The sequence below is a fragment of the Mandrillus leucophaeus genome, unplaced genomic scaffold, assembly GCF_000951045.1.
Source record: "Mandrillus leucophaeus isolate KB7577 unplaced genomic scaffold, Mleu.le_1.0 Scaffold38, whole genome shotgun sequence".
NCBI lineage: Eukaryota > Metazoa > Chordata > Mammalia > Primates > Cercopithecidae > Mandrillus > Mandrillus leucophaeus.
This window is the reverse complement of record NW_012104031.1, coordinates 1,786,747-1,810,731: the sequence shown is the minus strand read 5'-3', so window position 1 is coordinate 1,810,731 and position 23,985 is coordinate 1,786,747. Positions and strand designations below refer to the sequence as shown.

The 23,985-nt window shown below is 48.8% G+C and overlaps 1 protein-coding gene across 1 annotated transcript in view; it reads right to left on the bottom strand.

The window, feature by feature from the left end:
- Positions 1-23,985, bottom strand: part of PIK3C2B (phosphatidylinositol-4-phosphate 3-kinase, catalytic subunit type 2 beta) — a 69,976-nt gene that overhangs the window by 41,779 nt on the left and 4,212 nt on the right. The window contains exons 2-3 of the mRNA XM_011990445.1: positions 3,837-4,855; positions 140-240 (exon numbers count right to left, since the gene is read on the bottom strand). Of these exons, the coding sequence (XP_011845835.1) occupies positions 140-240; positions 3,837-4,769 (1,034 nt within the window). The 5' untranslated portion in view covers positions 4,770-4,855. The remainder of the gene's footprint in view (positions 1-139; positions 241-3,836; positions 4,856-23,985) is intronic.

Here is a 23,985-nt window from a genome sequence, read left to right as displayed (position 1 = left end):
GAAGCATTTCATAGCTATGAATTGAGATTTATTTAATTATGGTGCTTCTTCCCTCCTAAAGGAAGTTCTGAAATGGATGGCCCTCTTCCCCATCCCCCATAGTCCTCCCAAATCCCCTGCCCCATTCTTTAGCTCTTACATATCCAGCATGTGGCAAAATGCAGCAACCTCCTCATCTCTCTCTTCTGAGACCTCAAACAACTCATGGCCATTGGCAACGGTGTGGGGCCGGGAGCCCACCTTTAAGAGAAGAGGAGACGACTCAGTGCCTTTTCTCTCATGGTGTCCCCTCCCTATGAGGTACACCCAGACCTAAACTCAAACTCTAGATGAAAAGATTTTCTAGTCACTCAACATTCAATGAAAGGGGTACAAGAACATATGGGACATCCGGGAATACATGTATCAGCTGTCCTAGGAGACCAGGAGCCAAGTTGAAGAAGGAGGTGAAGCTCTGGCTGAGTACTGAAGCCTGGGTGACAAGGACGAGAGTGTGGCCAAAGCTGCTTTAGGAGGGGACAGTCTGATAAGCGTGAGGCAGCCGGTAAGGCAATCCAGTGCTGTTGGGCCGCTCCTGCAACAAGGGCTTTCTGGGGGATTCTCCCAGAGGCGTGATGGGGAGAAGAGCAGTCAGCTGTTTTTCCCAGCCCCTCCACTGAGGCTAGAGCACGTGGGCTGCCCAAATGGTACCCAGGGAAGCTTGGCCCTGGTCAAAAGCCTCAATATCCACGAGTCCCAGGGACCCAAAGCAGAGAGAGACCCAGAACCCTTAGATAGAGGAGATGACTCAGACACATGTGCCTTCTGGGTAAATGCCATTTGAGGAAGAAAGCGTCAAAGCAGTGGTCTGGGCAGGGGAGGACCTGGTAGAAGCTTGGCTCCTCTGGCTTCCGAGTCAGCCGGCTCTGAACAACTGGAATGTCAGGGATCCTGCCTTGGCCCCACTTCCTCTCTCAAAATATGTGTGTGGTGGTGGGATTCTCAGACAAGGTCCCAAACGGTCTCCCATCCCAGAGCTGCTTTTAGTCACCCAGGAGGCTTCCTCAAGAAGCCCCTAGCAAGGCCTGTAGCCCAGCCCTAGGGAGAAGGAAGTGAGGGGGAGGGAGAGCTGGTGCATGACGGGTTTCTGCCTGAGAAGTCTGCTCAGGGCAGCCTGGGAGGCCATACCGGGGAACGAGGCTTCAGCTCAGATGGAGATTCGGCTGGCATGTGGTTCCAACAGCTGTTTCTGGGGGGAGTCTAGCTCTGGCCTGTGCACATCGCAACGCCTCACATCTCTCATCCAACCCACCGGCTACTCTCAAGTCTTCCCTGCCTCTTGGGGCAGATGACAGCAACTGAGCTCCTCATTTGAATATCCAGACTGTTTCCTCTGGTTGACCCTCTCTTGTTAGCCTTGCTCCCCTGGGTGTGCATGGGCGGCGGGGGGCGGGGGTGCACAGGGGGGAGGGCAGCAGTGGGAACAGTTGGCATGTGAGGCCCTGGCTCTGCCAAGTGCGTGCCTGTGTCCCAGTCAAAACAATAGTACCACCGTCAGCAATTAACCCACAAGAGAGAGAAGGAGAGAGAGAGGAAGAAAAAAAGAGAGAGAGACAGTGGGGGGAGGGAAGAGAAGGCAAGACAGGGAGAGAGGGAGAGAACAGAGTGGCCACTGAAGGCTACTGTCATGCCCTTTCTGTACCACTCACTGGCACCATAAGAAAACAAAAGCCACTTACGTTTGCCCGGCTGGCAGGCCCTGGTGGCATCGCCCGATGCTGGCTGGGGGAGTCTGCCGGGCAGAGGCTGGCAGCGGGGGTATCAGGCTGGCATTCGGAGCCAGCCATTTCCAGAGCTGGCTCCGCTGGCCTGGGATAAGGAGGTTCCCTCCGGCTGGAAGCCCGACGAAAGCGGGGCGGTGGTATAGGCCGAGGGCCCAAGGGGTCCCCCCTCCCAGCAGGCTGAGCCCCTGCAACAAGCCGAGCCGGGGAGGACCAAGGCCGCATTTCCCCACTCAGAACTGGCAAGAGCTTTTTGCTTTGTGCCCGCTTCTTCAAGGAGATTCTGGGCTGAGCTCTGTCTCAGAACTCTGATGACATGCAGGGGATGGGGAAGGGAAAGGGTGAGGGAGTGGGGGAGGCAGGAGAGAGAAGGAGTGACAGAGGTGACCACCTACCAGGGTGCCCTGACTCAGTGAGCAGGCCCAGCCCGGTGTGAGGAACTCAGAGCTGGGAACAGGAATCTCCCAGTCCCTATAAATAGCGGGAACAGCCCCACCTCTCAGAGCAAGGCCTTTAAAAATCCTTGAGCTCTAGGGATGGGATGTGGCTTATCCCAGGAGCTGATTCTGCTTTTGGGGGCCTCTCTTAGCAGAAGCAGAGGAAGGAAGAACTGTGTAGCTCTTCAGAGTTGGGAAGGTTCCCAAAGGCTAGACACAAGGTGGGAAAACCCCAGTGCCCCTTAAACAATGGCTAAGGAGGAAACCGGGACGGAATGAAGCGGAATGCTAAGCTGTCACAGAAGGCATCAGCAGCCAGGGGCATTGGCTCACACCTGTAATCCCAGCACTTTGGGAGGCCAAAGTGGACAGATCACCTGAGGTCAGGAGTTCGAGACCAGCCTGGCCAATGTGGTGAAACCCATCTCTACTAAAAATACAAAAATTAGCTAGGCGTGGTGGCAGGTGCCTGTAATCCCAGCTACTTGGGAGGCTGAGGCAGGAGAATCTTTTGAACCGGGGAGGTGGAGGTTGCAGTGAGCCGAGATCATGCCACTGCACTCCAGCCTGGGCGACAGAGCGAGACTCCATCTCAAAAAAAAGGTATCAGCCATGGGGGTGTCACTTGTCTCTTGACTCCTTGCAGCCAGGGTTTCCAGCGACCAAGGATGAAACACAAAGAGGCCTTCTGGTCCCACCCAGGAGATGCTGCTGAAGCTCCCCTAAACCAGAAAAAAGATCAGAGCTGCCCTGGTACCTGCCTGGGGGCTTTGACCTAGATAGTTCGCTATTTTACACTATGTACTGATAAAAATAAAATTATTTGTCATGCTGCATATTTTTTCTAAATATTTTCATTGTGAGAACAGAATGGGTAGAGATGAATAACGCAAGGGTTGCACAACAATGTGAATGTCATCAGTGCCACTGACTGCACACTTACACATGGTTACGGTGGCGAATTTTACGTTATATATATTTTATCACAATAAAGAACAGAGTAGAGAGAGAGAGAGAGAGGAGAGAGAGAGAGAAAGGGAGAAGGAGAGGAGAGAGAGGGCTTAGGAATGAGAGAGGCCAGGCTGAATGCTGGCCCTGCTATTGCTTGCTGTGTGGCTTTGGACTATCAGGAAGGGTTGTTGTGGAGATCTGGACCAGGGTCTGGCATTCAGTGGGCACTAAACAAGTGGTTACTATTGTCAATGATCTTCATCGCCACGCAGCGTTTTTGGCAGAGCAGGGCCTCAGAGCAAGCGGAAGCAACTTGCTCCGGTCCAGAGGGCCATTCAGCCAGTCAATAATGAATCCCCTAACTCCCAATTCAGTCCTTACATCAGGAAGCAGGCACACGCTAGGAACCAGGATTTCCAAATGCCTGCCCCAGAAGGACCGTTTTGGCCAAGACACATGAAACCTGGCCCTGAGAAGGAGCCCTCCCTTTACTGGTATCCACCCCAAATCAAGCCTCCCTTGGACCTCCCCTGCCAGAGCCAGGGTCCCAGTGGCAGAAAAAGAGGGTAGGAGAGGCCTAAAGGGGTAAGGACTTGGCAGAGTTGGATGTAGAACAGCAGAGAGACTAGTCCCTGTTTCTGAAGGACATGGAGAAAGGAAGGCAGAAGAAACACAAGAAGGTGCTCACCGGGGCTGCAGAAATCCGGCGGTTCTTGCCAGGCGTCGTATTCTTTCGGGTGCCGTAGCGGGAGGCGTAGGTGCGGGGGGGCACCTGAGGGGGCATAGTCTTGCTCCTGGCCACGGGTTTTCCAGAGGTGTCTTTGCTGAAGTCCAGGGGCCCTCGGCCCTCCTTCCAGCCCCTAGTGGCATCCCGCAGCATCTCCGCATCATAGGTCGATTTCAAGTTGAGCCTAGTAATTGCATCATTGATACCATCATAGTCCACAGACCCCAGTAGGCGCCCCTGACCCCCACCTCCCGGCACCTCTTCCTCTTCTAGGATCCGATGCTCTAGCAGTTTGCCCGGCAATTGTTCGACCAATGAGAAAGTGTTGATGTCATTGGGCTGGGAGATCTTGGAGGATGAGGGGGACCCCTTTCTGGGAGGCAGGGGAGGGGTATCCCAGATAGAAGCTCGGGGAGGCAGAGGAGGTGGGGATAGTTTCTTGCAAGAGCCCTCTATGTCCCCTGGTCCTGGGGATGAAGAAACTCCCCCATCTGAACCATCAAAAATGTAAAGGTAGTCTCCAGACAGGGAGCCTTTGGGCCAGGGATCTGGGCCAGGCTGGGGCCCTTGGGAGGTAGAGTGGTTGGGCAGCCCTTCCTGTGGGGAGAGTGAGTTGTAGTTGAGGGTAGGATCAGAGCCAGAGAGACCGCGTAACAGCTTGAGGTCGGTCCGCTTTCCTGCCGGCTTGCTGTAGAAGTCTACCCCAGGCTCATCCCAGCTGATGAGAGAGGGGTCTGCGTTCTGCTTGGCTCTGTTCTCCTCCTTGTCATGCCGGAGCCGGGACAGGGCATCATACTCCATCTGCAAGGCTTCGGCCATCGCCAGCTCTTTGCGGCTGATGCCCACCGACTCCAGGGACTTCCAGTGTTCCCCATTGCCCTGAGTCGAAGACATGGCGAGGATGGGGGACACAGGTGAAAAGAAGTCTCTACTTCCTGCCAACGTCAGTTCTGGAGGGTTGTGACATGCTGTGTGGGCATCTGCAGGGGTAAAAATATCAATCAGTCACAAAGAGAGATTTACTAATAATCCAATTTAGGTGACATAATCTGGGCCAGTGCCTGTTTCTTTGGTGTGTACAACTAATGGAAAGCATAGAAAGACAGAGGAAAAAAGGGATACCAAGACAACTTTACCTATTTATTATATCCAACTACCCATCCATTCATCTCTACATGCCTCATCTCTGCGCCCTAATCCCTATACTCACCTCTGTCATTTGTGCCCCAAAAAGAGAAAGGCATCTCTTTTTTTTTTTTTTTTTTTTTGAGACGGAGTCTCACTCTGTCGCCCAGGCTGGAGTGCAATGGTGCTACCTCGGCTCACTGCAACCTCCGCCTCCCAGGTTCAAGTGATTCTCCTGCCTCAGCCTCCCCAGTAGCTAGGATTACAGGCGCCCACCACTGTGTCTGGCTAATTTTTGTATTTTTAGTACAGACGGGGCTTTGTCATGTTGGCCAGGCTTGTTTGGAACTCCTGACCTCAGGTGATCCACCCGCCTCGGTCTCCCAAAGTGCTGGGATTACAGGCGTGAGCCACCACACCCAGCCAAGAAGCACCTTCTATTACCCAAGAAGAAGAGATGGAAGCAAACCTTCTCCAGTCAATTTGAAGAGGATAGCTTTCACACACTACTGGTGGGGACTGTAAAATGGTACAACCACTCTGGGAAACAGACAGCTTCTTAAAAAGGTAAACACACACCTAACATAGGATTCAACTATCACTCCTACTTATCCAAGAAAAATAAAAGCATATGTCCATACAAAGACTTGCTCATGAATATCCACAGCAGCTTTATTTGTAATATCCCAAAATGTCTATCAACAGTGAATGGATATTTTAAAATGTGATGTCTATACAATTGAATACTACTTGGCAATAAAAAGGAATGAATTATTGACAAAGGCAATAACATGGATAATCTTAAAATAGCTTTGCTGAGTAAAAGATGCCAGAAAAAACAGTATGAGTATGTAAGATCCATTTATATAAAATTCTGGAAAATGCAAACTGATCTATAATGACAGCAGATCAGCGGTATCTGGGGGACAGAGTGGAAAAAGGGGTGGGATTACAAAGGGACACAAGAGAACCTTTGGAGGTGGTTATTATCTTGATTGTGGTCATGGCATCATTGGTATACTCACATGTCAAAACTTATTAAACTATACACTTTCAATATGCATATTTTATTATATGTCAATTACACCTCAATAAAACTATAAATGAAAAGTACAAGAGAACCCTGTTAAACGGACCTTGTAATTACTCAGCTTGCACTAGGATCCTCCCCAAATACAGCAATATATAAAAGAAAACAAAGCTTGCCAACAGGTGAGACCCGGCTACCTGATCTTATACAGGTGTGCCAAAATATTGATTTCCCCGCCCGCCCCCCGCCCCCCCACAGCCCTCAGAAGGCCACACAGGATCTCCAGGCCAGTGCTTCCACTTACTTCAGTGCTGGTATCCTTTTCTCTAGAAGCCATGATGGGAACAGAGTTGAGAAGCACTCAACAAATGGTGGTAATGACAAGGTCAGTCTGGCCCAGTTGTTCTCAACCCCAGCTGCAACTTTAGCAACACTGGGGGAACTTTTAAAAAGTACTGAAGGCCGGCTGGGTGTGGTGGCTCACGCCTATAATCCCAGCACTTTGGGAGGCTGAGGCAGACGGATCACCTGAGGTCAGGAATTCGAGACCAGCCTGGCTAACATGCAAATACAAAAAATTAGCCAGGCGTGGTGGCATCCATCTGTAATCCCAGCTACTCAGGAGGCTGAGGCAGGAGAATCACTTGAACCCAGGAGGCAGAGGTTGCAGTGAGCTGAGATTGCATCATTGCATTCCAGCTTGGGCAACAAGAGCAAAACTTTGTCTAAAAAAAAAAAAAGTACTCAAGCCCGAACACTCTCAAGAGATTCTGATTTAATTGATCTGCGGTAGGGTAATGGTATTTTTAAAAAACTCCCCAGGAGATTCTAATGTGTAGCCCAACCTGAGAACTGTGAATCTATGAATGTGTGTTTGTGATTAGGTTGGGGGAGACCAGTGTGAAGTACTCACTTCTGACTCTTAGCATCAGCAGCCAAAAGGTTGACAGTTCCATAAAAATTATCAAAAAATGTTCATTCTCTTGTACTGCTTCACCCAACAGGTAACAAACATGAAATTATTCCTCATGATTAGAATGTTGAAAACATCAATAGGAAAAAGACTCAGATAGATTCTTGGGTGGCAAGTTGCTTAGATTCAAAATAAGTTAGGACAAAGTTATCCCTTTCCCTGGGGTGCCCTCCCAGGACCCTGGTACATCTGTCAGGTATAGGCACAGCACCCTGGTCTGAAGGGTTCTGGCTCAGTGAATCTGACAACTATTGCACTTAGGAATGAGTTCACCAAGGAGACACCGGCCCAAGCCCAGCCTCAGGGTATCTAAAGCAGTTCACTGTTAACTTAATTTCTCTGCCTTTCCACAGCTCCTTATAGATCACTTTTTATCCACAGTGGGTATAAGGGAGTCTTGCTATTTGAAATTCAAAGGAGTAGCATAAGCAGATGGAGATATCCAGAACCTAGCTGCCTGGAGCTGGGAGACTGGTCCCAGGAAAAGAAGGAGGGCCTAGTGCCTTACAGATAGAAGACACCAGATAAATGCTCAAAGTTGGATTGGGCTTAGGCATGTTAATCCAGAGAATGATTGTGTATTTTCAGTGCTGAGCTAGGACAAGCAGAGTATTAAGATTTGCCTTAGCAGGCACTATTGTGAGGAGGAAAATTCAGGCCATTGGAAATAATCTTTTTCAACTTCCAGCCTCTCTTCCAACACTCACTTATGCACACTTGCACTCAGTTTCACTTTCTTCCTTTTGGCCCAGGGGAAGCAGATTCCTGCCTCCTGCTGAGGCACAACCCTTTTCTGCTCTTGCCCCATCCATTTCATCTCTAGGATAATGCTCCATGGATTTCCCCTCCCTCTCCTGTATCTTCAATCTCTTCTCCTTAACGTGGTTTTTCTCTTCAGCACATAAACATGCCTCATCTAATCTTAACAAGAAAGGAAAAACCCCACACCCTAAAACACTTCCCCTTAACTTTTTTTTTTTTTTTTTAAGATGGAGTTTTGCTCTTGTTGCCCAGGCTGGAGTACAACGGCATGATCTGGGCTCACTGCAACCTCTGCCTCCCAAGTTCAAGTGATTCTCCTACCTCAGCCTCCCAAGTAGCTGGGATTACAGGCATGTGCCACCACGTCCAGCTAATTTTGTATTTTTAGTAGAGACAGGGTTTCTCCATGTTGGTCAGGCTAGTCGCGAACTCCCAACCTCAGGTGATCCACCCGCCTCAGCCTCCCAAAGTGCTGGGATTACAGGAGTGAGCCACTGTACCCGGCTCCCCTTAACTTTTTTGTCCTCTCTGTTCATCCTTCCATTTCAGCCAAGCTTCCAGAGAGTGGACTACACCTGATATTTCCAAATTCTCCCTTCCCATTTACTCTTTAACTCACTGTAATCTGGTGTCTGCCCCCTACATCCCACTAAAACTGCTTCTGCAACAATGCCTGGGCTGCCCAGTTCGGTAGCCATTTCCACCTGCCTGGACACTGCTGCTGTGTTTGGCTCTACAAACCATTCCCTTCTTCCTTAAACCCTCTCCCCCTGGCTTTCACGAAGATATTTTTTTCCTGTTCTCCATCTCCTCCTTCTTTGTCTTCCTCTTCCTTTGTCTACCCCTGAAATGTTGGTGTTGGCTCAGGATTCTATTCTCAGCTTACTGTTAACTCTACCCCCTCTGCTCGGGCAATCTTATCTATTCTTGTTTCCTAGCCATACTACTCACATGTTAATGAATCCAAATATGTATCTCTCCTTCAAGTTTATATGCCCACTCATATCTCAAAATCCAAATGTCCAAAACTCAACTATCATCTTCTTTCCTCCCCACAATCTGCTCCTTGCTCCTGGTTCCCCATTGTGGTGAATGGCACCACCCAGTCCCCGAAGCCGAAATCCTGCAGTCATCCTAGAGTCCCCCTTCCTTTCACTCCTCTCTCCAATTGCCAACGCATGCCACCTTTTCCTCCTTAATACTTCCCAAAGCTAATCTTTCCTTCTATCCTAACTGTGGTTGCCCTAATTCAGGCCCTTATCTTCTCTCATTTGGGCTAATACAATGGCCTCCTAATAGTCCTTCCCCCTACTAACCTTGGCCTCTTCAAGGCTTTTTCACAGAACATCCTGAGGGCTCTTCCTAAAATGTAAATTTCATCACCTTGCTTCCTGCTTAAGATCCTTCAAAGGCTCTCTGGTTTCTCATAAGTCTCTCTCCTGCCCTGCTCTCCCTCTCATCTCCAACCATTCATGACCATGTATGTGATACCTCTGTGATTTGGTTCAAGTTGTTCCAAATTGCTAGTTGCTATTGGCTCCCAACAGCAACCAGTGTATATTTCAAACACAGGCTTAAGACATTTTGTTCAAAATTACATGCTTATGGATCTATCACCCCTACTATGTTCCTCAAGTTCCAAATTCCCATCATTTCCACTGAGCTTGAACTGGAACATCAGGGCAGAACCTTCCGGGAGGTGGGGAATTTTCAGACATGGAGATGGGTAGTCAGGATGTAACGGGTGTGCTCCTTAGTATCCTTCAAACACAGGACTGGGTTTTGGAACTAACCAGGTTGGATTGGCATCTGTAAGACAGGTGCAAGGATGACAAGAAAACCACACACAGTGCCTTCCAGCTCTGAGATTCCTTGATTCCAACGTACCAATTCCTTAGGTCAAATCTCTGAGAGGACTCCAAAGTTACAGGAAAGAGAAGGAAAGGGTGATCCCAGGGTGATCCAAGCAGGCGCTGTTCCTGAAGCTCTTCCCAGACTGGAATTCAGACGGAGGAAAGGCGAGCTACCCGTCTCTAACCACCATCCTCCTGGCTCTGGGACAGGCCACCACTAGACTGTCTCAGCCACACAGGGAAGGAAGCCCAGCTCTCTGACAGATCTCACGCCCGGGGCCACACTGGCAATGCTCCTCCCAAAGGCTCAGCACTAAGCTCACTATGATGCTGAGAGGTGGCAGTGAGGAAACAGGACAAACAGCATCCCTCACAGGACCAGGAGGGCCACCCCCAAGGTGAAGTAAAGGTTCAGAGAACAGCAGCCAGACATGAGGGAACTCCAGAGACGGAAAGGTAGGAGCAACCAGTCCCAACGACCTTGAAACACAGCGAGCTGGCTTCCTCTAAAAATTCAAGCCCTAGATTTCATTTTCCAGGACTAGAGGACACGCAGAAAGTATTTTGGGAATCAGGGTTTCATGTTTCCTGCCTCCCCTCTTCCCCAATTCGGTTCTCTCTCCGTCAGGTTCTACATTAGAAATTGCTCTAGGGCCAGGCGTGGTGGCTCATATCTGTAATCCCAGCACTTTGGGAAGCTGAGGTGGGAGGATTGCTTGAGCCCAGGGTTCAAGACCATCCTTTGGGGGGAAAAAATTAGCTGGGTGTGGTGGCATGCACCTGTAGTCCCAGCTACTTGGAAGGGTGAAGTGGATGGATTGCCTGAGCCTGGGAGTTTGAGGCTACAGCGAGCCATGATCATGCCATTGCACTCCAGTCTGAGTGACAGAGACCCTGTCTCAAATAAAATAAATAAAATAAAATAAAAATAAAGAGTGCTCTATTCCCTTAGTCTTCAAGGGCTACTAGGGATTCTGTATAAAAACAAATCGCCACATCGGTCCCTTGAAAGAGGAAGGGTAGATCAGGGCCTGCATCTCTGCTACTCTGCAGCCCATCCAGGGAGAGATGGCTGGGGCCAGTGCCACAATGTCACACAACTCCAGGGGGCACCCCACACATTGTATTCTATGTGAATGACAACCCCTGACCACAAAAAATAAAACCATGTGAATGGTGCCTCCTGGTGTTATACACCTTGGTGGTTCAGGCTGCGTTCTCTCCTAATGTCCACCTCCTAGAAAACAGATGGAAATCGTCCAGAAGGTCTGTTACAGCCAGTTTTCTTTCACCACCTGCCTGCAATAATGGTTAACATTTCCCCACATTTGCTCTCTTTCTTGTTCTACTTTACCATTTGAAAGTAAGATGCCCTTTGCAAAGTGTGTGTAAGAAACATTTTGCCTCTAAAAACTTCAGTCTGAATCTCTGAGAGCAAGGGCATTCTCCTATGTAAACACAATGCCATGAGCACACCCATAAAACTTAACATTGACAACAATAATATCATCTAATGCACACTGCACATTTGAGTGACTGCAATTGTCTGTCATCTGGGAAGCTTTAAAAATATACACATTCCCGGCCTCTCCTCTGGAGGTTCTGACTCAGTCGGGTGAGTGCCTAGATGCTGGATGCTTCCAAAGCCCCTAAAGTGATTCGAATGTGCAGCCACATTTGACCCCACAGAAGAGGGTTTCAGAACTCTCAGGAAGACAAGAGGACCTGGGTAGAGGCACCCCAAAAAGCACCAGTCAGCTGATGAAACAAGAGGATATGCCTATGGCCAAGCAGGTCCGTGCCAGGGTCTGAGTTGCACCAGGCACCAAACTCAGTCTCACAGCTGCCCACAGATGGCTGAGGGCTGGCCAGGGAGGAAATGGGGTCAGGACAGAGTGACACAATGGTTCAGAGTCAAAGGGTGGAAAGAAAGGAGAGGGCACTCCCTCCAGTGGAGCTGGCTCTGTTTAGTCCCTGTGCCAGAGTGGGAGGAGCCCAGGGGCCACCACTGGAGCCAGTGGGTGGTGAGGGTTCCTGCTGTCTTGCTGGAAGGCACCCTAACAGAATGGTTCTGCTTGGGACTGGGAGAATCTAGAGGGGTCTGGGTCATCTCTTCCCCATACCCTGAGCCACAGATTGGATCCCAATGGGTGTTGAGTACCAGCTACATGCCAGGCACATACATATCTAAAGACTAGAAGTATTCAGATGACTATGGCACAATTCCAGGGAGCTTACAATCTAGCAAAGGTGGCAGACACATACATAAAGAATCCAATCCCCTCTTGGGGTGTAAAGCAGGAAGTAAGAAGGTACTGCATTTCTTGGACCATCTTCAGTGGGCAGGGAAAATAGAAAGCTCTCAAGCAAGGTGGTGAAGAATATGCAGGGTTTCAAGCCCCCAGTCTTGGGCATCCTGATTTTCAGTAGATTTTACTAAGGGAAGAGAGTCAGCTCTAGGACTTCCCCAGGAAGGGACCCTCAGCACCTCCTCTAAGGGCAGGCAGGGTCAGGGAGTCAGAAGCCATAAGGACTTAAACCCTTTGGTGTCCAGGTTTTTCTCTTCAGAGAGGACCTCCACTTCTGTCCATCCCCCAGCACCCACACTCACCCATACCTCCAATCCCACTGGCTTTGCAGCCGGGGACGCTGCCCTGCATCTCACTCCACACACGTGCCACTGGCTCCACCTGCCCCTCCCACAGCCCGGCTCTAACAGGGAACATCAACACACTCTGCCAGGAATCCGACTCCTCCAGCAGGGAGATGTATTAAGGTCAAGCAGGCCAGCTCCCAGCCTCCAACAGATGTGCATCTGATCCCTGTTTCCTTATGGAAAACCCACAGGTTGTCTACAGCTCTATAAGCTTCTTTGATGGCAGGTCTATTATGGAATCACATGCACCAATAAGGTATTTCCCTGCTCTAGAGTGCGTGCCCTCTGAGTACCCTCTCATTTAGTTTCAAATGTGAGAAGACAGAAAATAACAGTTTGTGTTTTCTTCCCACTTATACATCCCCTCTCTAGTGACCTCTATAGCTAAACTAAAGCAGCCCCACACAGTCTGGCATTTCCTACCAGGACTTACTCTCCATCCTTCTACTCCCTGGGCATACCATACCCTGGACTCTCCATTAATTTGAAGCCAAAGTGCACAAAAGAGTTTAGTGAAAGTCCTTCTGGGTCCTAGACAAGCAGAGGGACAGGAGCTTGGAGTCTGTGGGTCACAGCTACATAAAATCAGGTCTGCATGCCCTGCTGACTCCAACTCAGAGACCCCAATTCTAGCTCAGAAACCATTTGGCCTCATGCACACACATAGAATCCTTGGAGATCATAGCTCCTGCCACATACCCTGTAGACTGTGGGCTCTGCGTATGAGGAGAGACCAGGATGGAAGAGGTGAGGCAGCTTGTGGCTCCTCTAAAAACTTTCCTTCCTCTAGAGCTGGCAATTTTGATTGCAGGGCCAGGGACCAGAAGCTGGCAATCAACTGAATGGAACATTTGGCAAAGACGGAAGAAAAGCCTTGGCAGTATGTGTATTTCTAACCCAGGAATCATCCCAGGAGCCAGAGCAGCCACATCTCTGTCTGGTTCCTACTTCCTGCTTCCTCCTCCCCTCTTCCCTCACCCAAGAACCAATCCTTCCCATCCAGTTCACCCCAGGTTCCCTCTAAGGGCATAGTAGTTATGAGGGACTCCTCCAGCTTTCTTGGCCTTCCAGAGAAAGGTAGGGGGACAGGAAAGGTCCCAGGATGACCTCCCCTGACCAACCTTGGCTTCCAGCTGAGGAGACCACTGAGGGAACTTCTTTACACACAACTTTCACAGCAGCCCATCCCGTATCAGAAAAACAGCCACAGAATTTCCAAAAAGCAACACCTAGGAAACCCTAAATGCTCTGAAAATACTGTAGATGCTGCGAAGTAGAAAAGAAGCTCCTCTGAAAGAGGACACAGAAAATGGGTGGAGTTGGAGACAAAGACACAGTAGCTCTCTTTAGGCCTGGCCTTCCCTATCTACCACCTTTCTCAGCTTTGCCTCAACACAGCATTTGTTTCCTATAAACTGAGGTCTCCTGCAAGGCCCAGATTGTCACCACTGTCACCTCCAACCTCAGTTCAGCTTCCTTAGCTCATGCCCTTGGGAATCCAGTTCTGCAGGATTCGTTCCTGTGTGGGTGGGGAAAACTCCCTGGAGGATGCCAGCCTGTTCAGCAGAGTCCATAGAGCAAGTCCCAGCTGTTCCCACCCAGCCAGGGCACCAAAGTGAGGAAACAACATACCAACAAGGCTCTGCTCTGCCTGGAGGGCTCATCAGAGAGAGGACAGGAGAGGCCACGACAGAGGAGCTGCCTCCCCAAGTCCTCTGCACTGGGCTCGGTGGGGCCGGGCTAACCCAATTGGGTCTGCAAGGGGCAAGGAGGCAGTGCGGAGGCGTGCTTCAAATGAGGGCCCAGTCCCACTGCAAGGGGATGAGGATGTATGTCGGGGTAACTGCAGAGGCACCGGACTGATCAGAGGGCACTGAATAATGTCAGTGAGACCATCCTCCAGAAGGAAGACATCCTTCCTGGGGGCTGACACTTTCTTTTTGAGCGAGTGTCTCTAATTCATTCAATTATAATAATAGTTAGGGTGCTTTCTGGTCGCACCTTTCTCAGACGTCCAAAATGCTCTCTCACGTCTTGATGACAGGGTCCTCCTTTCTGTCCCCGATGAGAGGGAGGACCACTAAGGCTAAGTGGCTTTGTACTGTGTCTCCCACTGGAGCTGCTCCAGAGTCAGGAAAAGATTGTAGACCCGATGAAGGGAGGCTAGCATGGTGGGAATACTCAGAAACACTCTTGGCCCCAGCCTTGTGCTCTCCCCTGCAAGTATACACTCAGCACAGATATGCCAGAGCCCCAGTACCCAGAAGGATCACACACATAAGAGTAGAGGAGGCAGGGCCAGCAGCTCCCAGGTGGTGGTGCTGTCTGTAGGGAGGACGGGGGTGACTGCCTGTAAGCCTGGGTGCAGGGGCCAATGGGCAGGGCCAGGCTGCGTGGGTGGTGGGCTGCCGGCAGCTGACAGCCACCTGCTCAGCTCTGAGGAGGGCCAAAGGAAGTCAAGCAGAAAAAGGCAGAGCCAGCCATCCATGGGAACCAGCTAAGGCGCCGACCAGCCCCCACGCCACGCTTCTTTCCTCCCTTGGGATAGGAAGGCTCTCCACCACGTGCCCACAGCCCAGCCCACTATCCCTGTGCCATCATGGTGTTCCTCAACCAGCAAGCTAGACTCAGAGTCTAATGATAAAGCAGGATATCTTCAGGTAATGCTAACTCTTCAAATATCAAGGCAATCCCTAATAGATTACAGTCACTCTCAGGGACCTGAAGCCATAGGGATCACACAAACCGTGTGTAACCCCCAACCCCTCCTCACACTTTTCCCCCTGCACCCCACACACATATCTATGTCTCCCCACTACATACACACTGCACACCTCCCATGCTTATCCCATACCCCTCACACCCTCCCCATACATACCCCCTACTCTCCCCCGACATACAACCTCCTGCTCACTCACTCCCTCACCAGCTCTCCCAGGAGAAGAGAAGAGAGGAAGCTGGCCTAGACCCATAAGATCACACTCTTTTTTCTTTTTTTTTTGAGACAGAGTCTCGCTCTGTCGCCCAGGCTGGAGTGCAGTGGCGTGATCTTGGCTCACGGCAAGCTCCGCCTCCAGGTTCAAGCAATTCTCTGCCTCAGCCTCCTGAACCACAGGCGCCCGCCACCACGCCCCGCTAATTTTTTGTATTTTTAGTAGACACGGGGTTTCACCATGTTAGCCTGGATGGTCTCGATCTCCTGACCTCGTGATCCACCCGCCTGGGCCTCCCAAAGTGCTGGGATTACAGGCGTGAGCCACCGCGCCGAGGTCACATTCTTAGTGTCACTGGCAAAGAAGTCTGAGAAAAAAGGTTAAACCCAGAAGAAAAAGGAAAACAGGCCCTCTCAGCACCAGGGGGCAGCTCCGGCCCTTCCCCAAGCAGGCTCTTCCTTCTCTGCATTCCAGCAGGCTGGGGGCACCCAGGCAAAGAGAATGCCATGGAAGGAGCCCCAGGCAGAAGAGCTTCACAAGAGCCCTCTCCCAAATGCCCCCAGGCCTGCTGGCAGGCCCCCCAAGGGTGGCTGGTCATTCCCTAAATCAGGAAGGTGTAAAGAAGCCCTGGGGTCCCCACAGACCAGGGTAGGAAAGGAAAGGGACACCGGCTTTCAAGCAGTTCCAGTCTTTCAATCCAGAGAAAAGCAGAAAAATGAAACACCCCTAAACATCTGATACTCATTTACACAGGGGTGTGAGAGGCCAAGGTGTTAGTCCTTCCCAGGGACATTTGCATTAAAAAGCAGAGTCTAAGGAGGAGAGCGCCCAACCCGACAGGCCCTGGAAATGGTAAGACTTCTACTTTCCCAGGGAGGAATGAGCCATGAAAAGACGGGGTGCTCTCTAGTGTTTGGCCCCATGGGTCCATGGCCTCCCCCTGGTCTCAGCTCCTGAGTCTGGGAACCTCTTGCCCCTCTAGAGTACAGTCCCCACAATGCTGCCCCTTTAAGGCACTGACCCCTCCAACCCCTGGCCTTGGCTATTCTTAGCCCAGGTTGATCCAGGTGGCCACGGTCCTCTGCCTATAGCCATGCAGTTCCCAAGCTGGGAGCCTCCATTCTTCCTGGTAGCAGGCCAGAAGGATATCCTGCTCCAGGGTCAGTCAAGGACACTGAACCCAGCGGGGAGACCAAGGATTCTACTTTAGCCAGGTCAAAGGGGAAACCCTACTCAGGGTACAAGGCCTTAAAAGAGAACTGAAGGCTGGGCGTGGTGGCTCATGCCTGTAATCCCAGCACTTTGGGAGGCCGAGGCGGGCAGATTGAGGTCAGGAGTTCGAGACCAGCCTGGGCAACATGGTGAAACCCCATCTCCACCAAAAATACAAAAATTAGCTGGTTGTGGTGGCAGGTGCCTGTAACCCCAGCTACTTGGGAGGCTGAGGCAGGAGAGTTGCTTGAACCCGGGAAGCAGAGTCTGCAGTGAGCCAAAATTGCGCCACTGCACTGCACTCCTTCTTAAAAAAAAAAACTGAGAAACAAGATACTCTCCAAGATAGCCTATAGTGTCCCAGAATCCTCAAACCACAGGAAGGATACCTAGATGGGGGGAATGGGAAGAAGGCAGTGGTCCTGATGGTGCCAGACCACAGGGGATCCCAGCAGGACTGCCCATGTCAGCCTGGTCACCCTAGACATGTTGCAGCAGTAGGCTTCAGTTTCCCCTTAGCCCTGGTCACCTGCACATATAGCCTGGTATGGACTCCCCATCCCCTATTTCCCATTTGTACCTAACTCTTAGGGCCTCAAAGCCATGGTTACCACTGGGGGTGCCTTTCTCTTCCTCCTGCTTTCTCTCTCTCCTGCTTCCATCCCAATTTAAGATCCTCAGAAAGGCCAGGCACAGTGGCTCACACCTGCAATCCCAGAATTTTGGGAGGCTGAAGCAGGATGATCGCTTGAGCCCAGAAGTTTGAGGCCAGCCTGGGAAACACAGTGAGACTCCACCTTTACAAAAAACACAAAAATTAGCTGGGTGTAGTGGCATGTCCCAGTAGTCCCAGCTACTTGGGAGGCTGAAATAGGAGGATCAACTGAGCCATGATTGAGACACTGCACTCCAGCCTGGGTGACAGAGGGAGACCCTGTCTCAAAAAAAAAAAAAAAAAAAAAAAAAAGATCTTCAGAAGCCCTCCCTGGTCAAGCCTTCCAGTATCTCCCTACTTTTATTCTCAGTGTTTCCTTAATACCCTAATACTCCGTGTTCCACACTGATAAAAATGGTGGCCCTGTCGCCTGGGGAACAAGAGCAACACTTTTGCCTTAGACATTAACTGACCATTTTGCATCTCTGTGCATGGAGTGGTTATGGGTCATGGAGATTTTGAAAAAATAAAGTGACTTTAGCGAGGCAGAGGAGTACAGAGCAAAGAATCGTGTCAATTAGTTTTGATATTGCTTTGTACATGCCCTGATGCCTTTCTCCGATCTCTTATCCCCCAGTTTGCACAGGAAGGTCCCAAGGGAGACAGATCTCCCTAAGACAGAACCTAAGTCTACACTAAGCAAAGGGGACGCTCAGCAGAAGGGTGAAGGACCCGGCACAGTATAGCACACTTGCATTCCACCAGCCCCTTGCCCATGTGACCCTCGCCCAGGGTCTCCCAGGGTAGCAGCAGTCAGAAGTCATTCCCAGCAGATATTCACTGACTGCTTCGGCTGGAAGAGCGGCCAGGGTGTGACTGTGCAAGCATCCTGTGCCAACAATTCGCAGGAACTGTGTCAAAACACCTTTCCCGTGTAGGTGCCATTTCAAGGTCTGTGAAACTAGTACTGTCGCAACAGGAGTGAGGGAATTACACTTTGTGCTGGTGAAAGGGAAAGAGAAGGGAGGCAGAGAAGTGGGGAGACAGGAGGGAAGACTACCTGCATATGAGCATCACAGAAATAGAGGAAAGGAAACATACCTTTTTTCCCCCCTCTGGTATTTTGTACCAGGTACTGTCTTATTTAGTCCTCACAACAATCCTTAAATGTGGATGTTATTATCCTTCTTTTATGGAAGAGGAAAGTAGAAAACAGGAAAGGGATGTAATAATTGGCCCAAAGGTCACACAACTTGTAAACGATAGAATCAAGAGTTAAACTGAAATGTGTGTGACCCCAAACTTCATAGTCTTTTTCCCATCCTGTTGTGGAAACCCAGGCACATCACATTTGATTAAGTGTTTAAGCTGATGTTGGTGATTATTCTGGAACACCTCTATGCTCTCCACACCCCCATCCCAGAACATTTCACTCTCCCAGGCCACTCAAAAAAATAAACATAAAAATAAATAAACAAGCAAAGCGAACAAACACACTCCACGGTTTGGTAGAGGAGAGAACCAATGAGCAACGGGGATTGTGTGAAGTCATACAGCTCGTCAGTGATAGAGGTGAGATCAGAAGTGAGAGTTCAGGTCCTTAGACTTCCTCTCAAGTGCTCTTCCCAGGCTGAGCCATAACCAGTCTCTTTTTTTTTTTTTTTTTTTTTTTTTAAATTTTAAGAGACAAGGTCTCACTCTGCCATCCAGGTTGGAGTGAAGTGGTATGATCACGGATCACTGCAGCCTTGACCTCCCAGTCTCAAGCAATCCTCCCACCCCAGTTTCACAAGTGGCTGGAATTACAGAGGTAAAGCCATTGTACCCAACTATCTCTCCCACTCTTAAAATCCTTCAGGAGAGGAAATCCCCCAGCCTTCCTGATCTAATCTCTCTTAAATTGGTCCATTCCTTTCCAAGCCTCTGATAACTTTCATTAAGTGAAATAACCTATAAAAAGCATATATTGGGCACCAAAAATTTTGTTATTCCTTTCTTTTACCTCAATGATTATTCTCTTACCTGAAAAATTATTTTATTGGGCACTAAAAAAAATTATGATTCCTTTTTCTCACCTGAATGACTGAGACAGACCACTAACTAGTCTGTTTCCTTGCTGACCCCCCTAAAGTTTCTGCCCTCCACTGCCAGGATAATCTTCCTACAGGGCAGCTCTGATCATGTCATTCTTCTTTTTTTTTTTTTTTTTTTGAGACAGGGTCTTGCTCTGTCACCCAGACTGGAGTGCAGTGGCAGGATCTTGGCTCACTGCAACTTCCACCTCCCAGGCCCAAGCGATCCTCCCATCCTAGCCTCCTGAGAAGCTGAGACTACAGACGTGGTTGCTACCACACCTGGCTAACTTTCTGTCTTTTTGGTAGAGATGGGGTTTCACCATGTTGCCTAGGCTGATTTCGAACTCAAGTGATCTGCCCACCCTGGCCTCCCAAAGTGCTGGGATTACAGGCGTGAGCCTCCGCACCCTTTTATTCATGGGGGATGTGTGATGGCTCTAATATAAGAGCAGTACCTGCACATGAATGAAAGTGACTTTGCTCTTTTCAACATTGTTATCATTTTTAATGTGCTCTACTGCATTTATGTGCATTCTGCTTTGGATTATCCCTACTAATGATTAGAATAAAAATAATAGCTTTTATTTGTATAGGTATTTATAGTTACAAAGCACTTTTATAGACATTAGCCCACTAATCTTAAGAATAAGGCCAGGCATGGTGGCTCATGCCTGTAATCTCAGCACTTTGGGAGGCCGAGGTGGGCAGGTCACCAGAGGTCGGGAGTTCAAGATCAGCCTGGCTAACATGGTGAAATCCCGTCTCTATTAAATATACAAAGTTAGCTGGGCGTGGTGGTGCACACCGGTAATCCCAGCTACTCGGGAGGCTGAGGTAGGAGAATTGCTTGAACCTGGGAGGCAGAGGTTGCAGTGAGCTGGGATGGTGCCACTGCACTCCAGCCTGGGTGACAGAGTGAGACTCAGTCTCAAAAAAAATAAAAAGAATAAAGACAGCTGGGTGCGGTGGCTCATGCCTGTAGTCCCAGCACTTTGGGAGGATGAGGCAGATAGATCATCTGAGGTAGGGAGTTCAAGAATAGCGTGGCCAACATGGTGAAACCCTGTCTCTACAAAAATACAAAAAGTAGCCAGGCATGATGGCAGGTGCCTGTAATCCCAGCTACTTGGGAGGTGGAGGCGGGAGAATGGCTTCATCCTGGGGGACGGAGGTTGCAGTGACCCAAGATCGCACCATTGCACTCCAGCCTGGATGACTGAGGGAGATTACATCCCAAAAAAGAAAAGAAAAAGATTACTTCTTATTTATTTATTAACACAGTTACCAACACATCTTTTAAGTAACATCCTTCATTTTTTGTTTGGTTTTTTGTTTGTTTTTGAGATGGAGTCTCGCTCTGTCACCCAGGCTGGAGTGCAGTGGTGCAATCTCCACTCACTACAACCTCCACCTCCTGGATTCAAGCAATTATCCTGCCTCAGCCTCCATAGTAGCTGGGGTTACAGGCACACGCCACCAGGCCCCGTTAATTTTTGTATTTTCAGTAGAGACGCGGTTTCATTATGTTAGCCAGGCTGGGCTTGAACTCCTGACCTCAGGTGATTCGCCCTTCTCAGCTTCCCAAAGTGCTGGTACAGGCGTGAGCCACTGCACCCAGCCTTCTTTGTTTTTTAAAGAGACAAGGTCTCACTCTGTTGCCCGGGCTGGTTGTGCAGTGGCTCAATCATAGCTCACTGTAACCTCAAACTCCTCAGGTCAAGTGATCCTCCCACGTCAGCCTCTGAAGTAGCTAGGACTACAGGTGCACACCACCATGCCTGGCTGATTTTTAAACTTTTGTACAGATAAATCTCGTTTCATTGCTCAAGCTGAACATTCTTACTTTTATCATTTCAACATGTACCTACAAACACCTCATTACGTACAAAACATTCTTCTCCACTAAGCCTTTAAACCGCATGGATTACCTCGTATTTATCTTTGTCTCCCCCAGGATGCTTAGCACAATGTTTTACACGAAGTACATGCTCAGTACAGAACCGTTAATACTGTGTTCTCAGTGTGGTCTGACCAGCCCAGAGGAGACGAGTTAACAGCTCCTCGTCATAGGATCAGAGGTTCGGAGGCTGTTTGAGGAAGGCAAAATTGTGATGTATTTTTCCAGGTAGACACCCCATAGTATTTATCAGATTCTTAGAGTCTAGAGATCTCCAAAACAATAAACACCACAGTTCTAGTTTCTATAATCTCTAGGAAATGCTGCCTAAGACTGTATATATATAACTCTTGGGGCACCTTATCACAATCGATTCATATTGAGCTTATAGGATGACCCCATTCCATGGAAAAACTCATCCATTTACCTGCATTTTGGGTAGGAGCAGGGGTACGATGTGGTTCCTTCAAGGTCAGGGACCACACTGAATTCAAGGTTGTATTCCTAGAATTTAGCACAAAACTGCTCTTGAGGAATAATAATTACAAGAACCATGAGCTGCTGAGTCACCATTTATGTGCATCAGGCACTGCTCTAAGTAGTTCATTAATTAACTCATTTCATTTTACAACAAATTTTGTCTGGTATTATTTCCCCCATCTTACATATGAAAAAAGTGATGCACAGATAAATTAAGTAACTTTTCCAAGATCACACAGTTTGTAAGTGGTGGAGCCAGGCTTTGAACCCAAGTAACCTGACTCCACAGCCATACTCTTAACCATGTGCTGAACTTGCACTGCCCTTCATTTGATGAATGAATGAATCAATGTAAGAATGAATGAGCAGAGGCACTGAAGATGTTTTTGTTGAATGAACAATTAACCAATCATTAACTAACCCACCTTTTGTCTCAACCCTGTATAATCTATAGGATTATCAAAACAGTCCTTCTCAAACTTTCCTTGCGTTCAACTAGAGAATCTCTCTAAGTAATTCCCTATCTATCAGTATAGAATTCCTGTCAGTAACATTAAAAAGTTTGGTTTAATTCTCAGTGAACTACTCTTAGTGAACTAAGAACTATGAGTGAACTAAGTTTTCTCAGAACACCAAGCACTAGGCAAGGGTTTTCCCTGTCCTCTTCACTGCTGTGCATGTACAGCAGTGTCAGTGCACATTCAATGTACAACAGTGGAATGAATGCCCAAAAGATAAAATGCAAACTCCTTCAATGGCTCTGGCCAGATTAAACTGCTTTCAGTTCACCTCGTTCACCACACTCCATTCCCCATCCTGCCCCAATTCCTACTTACTGTTCAGATCTCTGCAAACACTTTCCTCCAAGAAGTCTAACCATCAAAAAGGCCCCACAATATGAGTTCACAAGGCAACCCATGTTTCCCCCACTCAATGACTTCAAAGTACCTAAAGTCACTAGTAAACAATCAAGATGTTTGTCAAATTAATGAATAAATGAATGAGTTCCTTTTTAACATGATTTGATAGATTTAAACCCTTGTGATCCTATCCTCTTCCAGAAACGACTTTAAGAACCACTTGTATTATTACTGGCTCATGGGGAAGCTCCATCTCATTCAGGACTTGAGCCTCATAAATATTTTTCTTTTCTCACAGGCCTCTTCAGTGTAGCACAGAAGGAACGCAGGTTCTAGAGGTTTCCTGACCTAGACTCAACCTTTGGCTCCTCTCAAATTAATTGTGCAAGCTTTTTTTATTATTATTATTTTTAGAGACAGGGTCTCACTCTGTCACCCAGGCTAGAGTGAAACCTGGATGCAATCAGAGTGGTGCAATTATAGCTTACTGCAGCCTCAAACTCCTGGGCTCAAAAGATCCTCCCACTTCAGCCTCCTGAGTAGCTGAGACCACACACCCTGATTTTTTTTATTTTTATTTTTAGTAGAGACAAGGTCTCGCTATCTTGCCCAGGCTGGTCTCGAACTCCCGGGCTCAAGTGATCCTCCCATGTCAGTCTCCCAAGTGCTGAGATTACAGCATAAGCCACTATTCCTGGCCCCTATCTTTTAATTTTAAAAAAATCTGCCTCCTTAAAGTCTAGAGTGAAAATCTATATCTCTGGCTATAATGTTCTTCTCCCAGGATCCCAAAACAACTCATTTGCAAACCACCTCCCTTTTCTTGGTCAGAATTGAATCCACTCTACTGGTGCTTGCAGTCACATCAATTTCTTTCACTCTCTGGGAGACACACAGCAAGGCGAGTCAGGAATGGGACAAACGCTCTGCTTTCAGAAAAGGAGGGCTCTTAGGGAGATGTCAACAGTTGAAGGGCTCCATCATTATTACTATCTGGGCTTTGGTTACACAGGTCTTACTTCTGCTTCGGGACTACAGTGAACCTCTCTCTTCTTCCTTCTCTATACCCTGAGGGTCTCTGCCCCCCAAAGCACAAATGTCTTCTGATGCTTTAGTCTCCTTAAACAGGGTGATGATTTGGGGTGAGTGAATTCCATCCCAATGTCCCAATGTCTTGGGGAAGTAAATTTCCCAAAAACAAAGCCACTAATTGGGTCAGCACGAAACTCCAAAGTGCGGCAGGACAGGTCCTTTCATGGGTCATGCTGTGATCTGCGGGGTAGGCATTCACTTCCAGCATTGCTACTAACTGTATGACCTTGAGAAAGTCACTTTTTCTCAGGGAAGTGATGGCCCAGGTCCTTTCCAATTTTGATACTCTATGTGATCATACAAAATGCAAGAACAAGCTGGGAGAAGTGGCTCATGCCCGTAATCCCAACACTTTGGGAGGCTGAGGTGGGAGGATCACTTGAGACCAGAAGTTCAAGACCAATCTAGGCAACATAGAAATCCTGTCTCATGGGCGGATCACGAGGTCAGGAGATCAAGACCATCCTGGCTAACCCGGTGAAACCCCGTCTCTACTAAAAAAAAAAA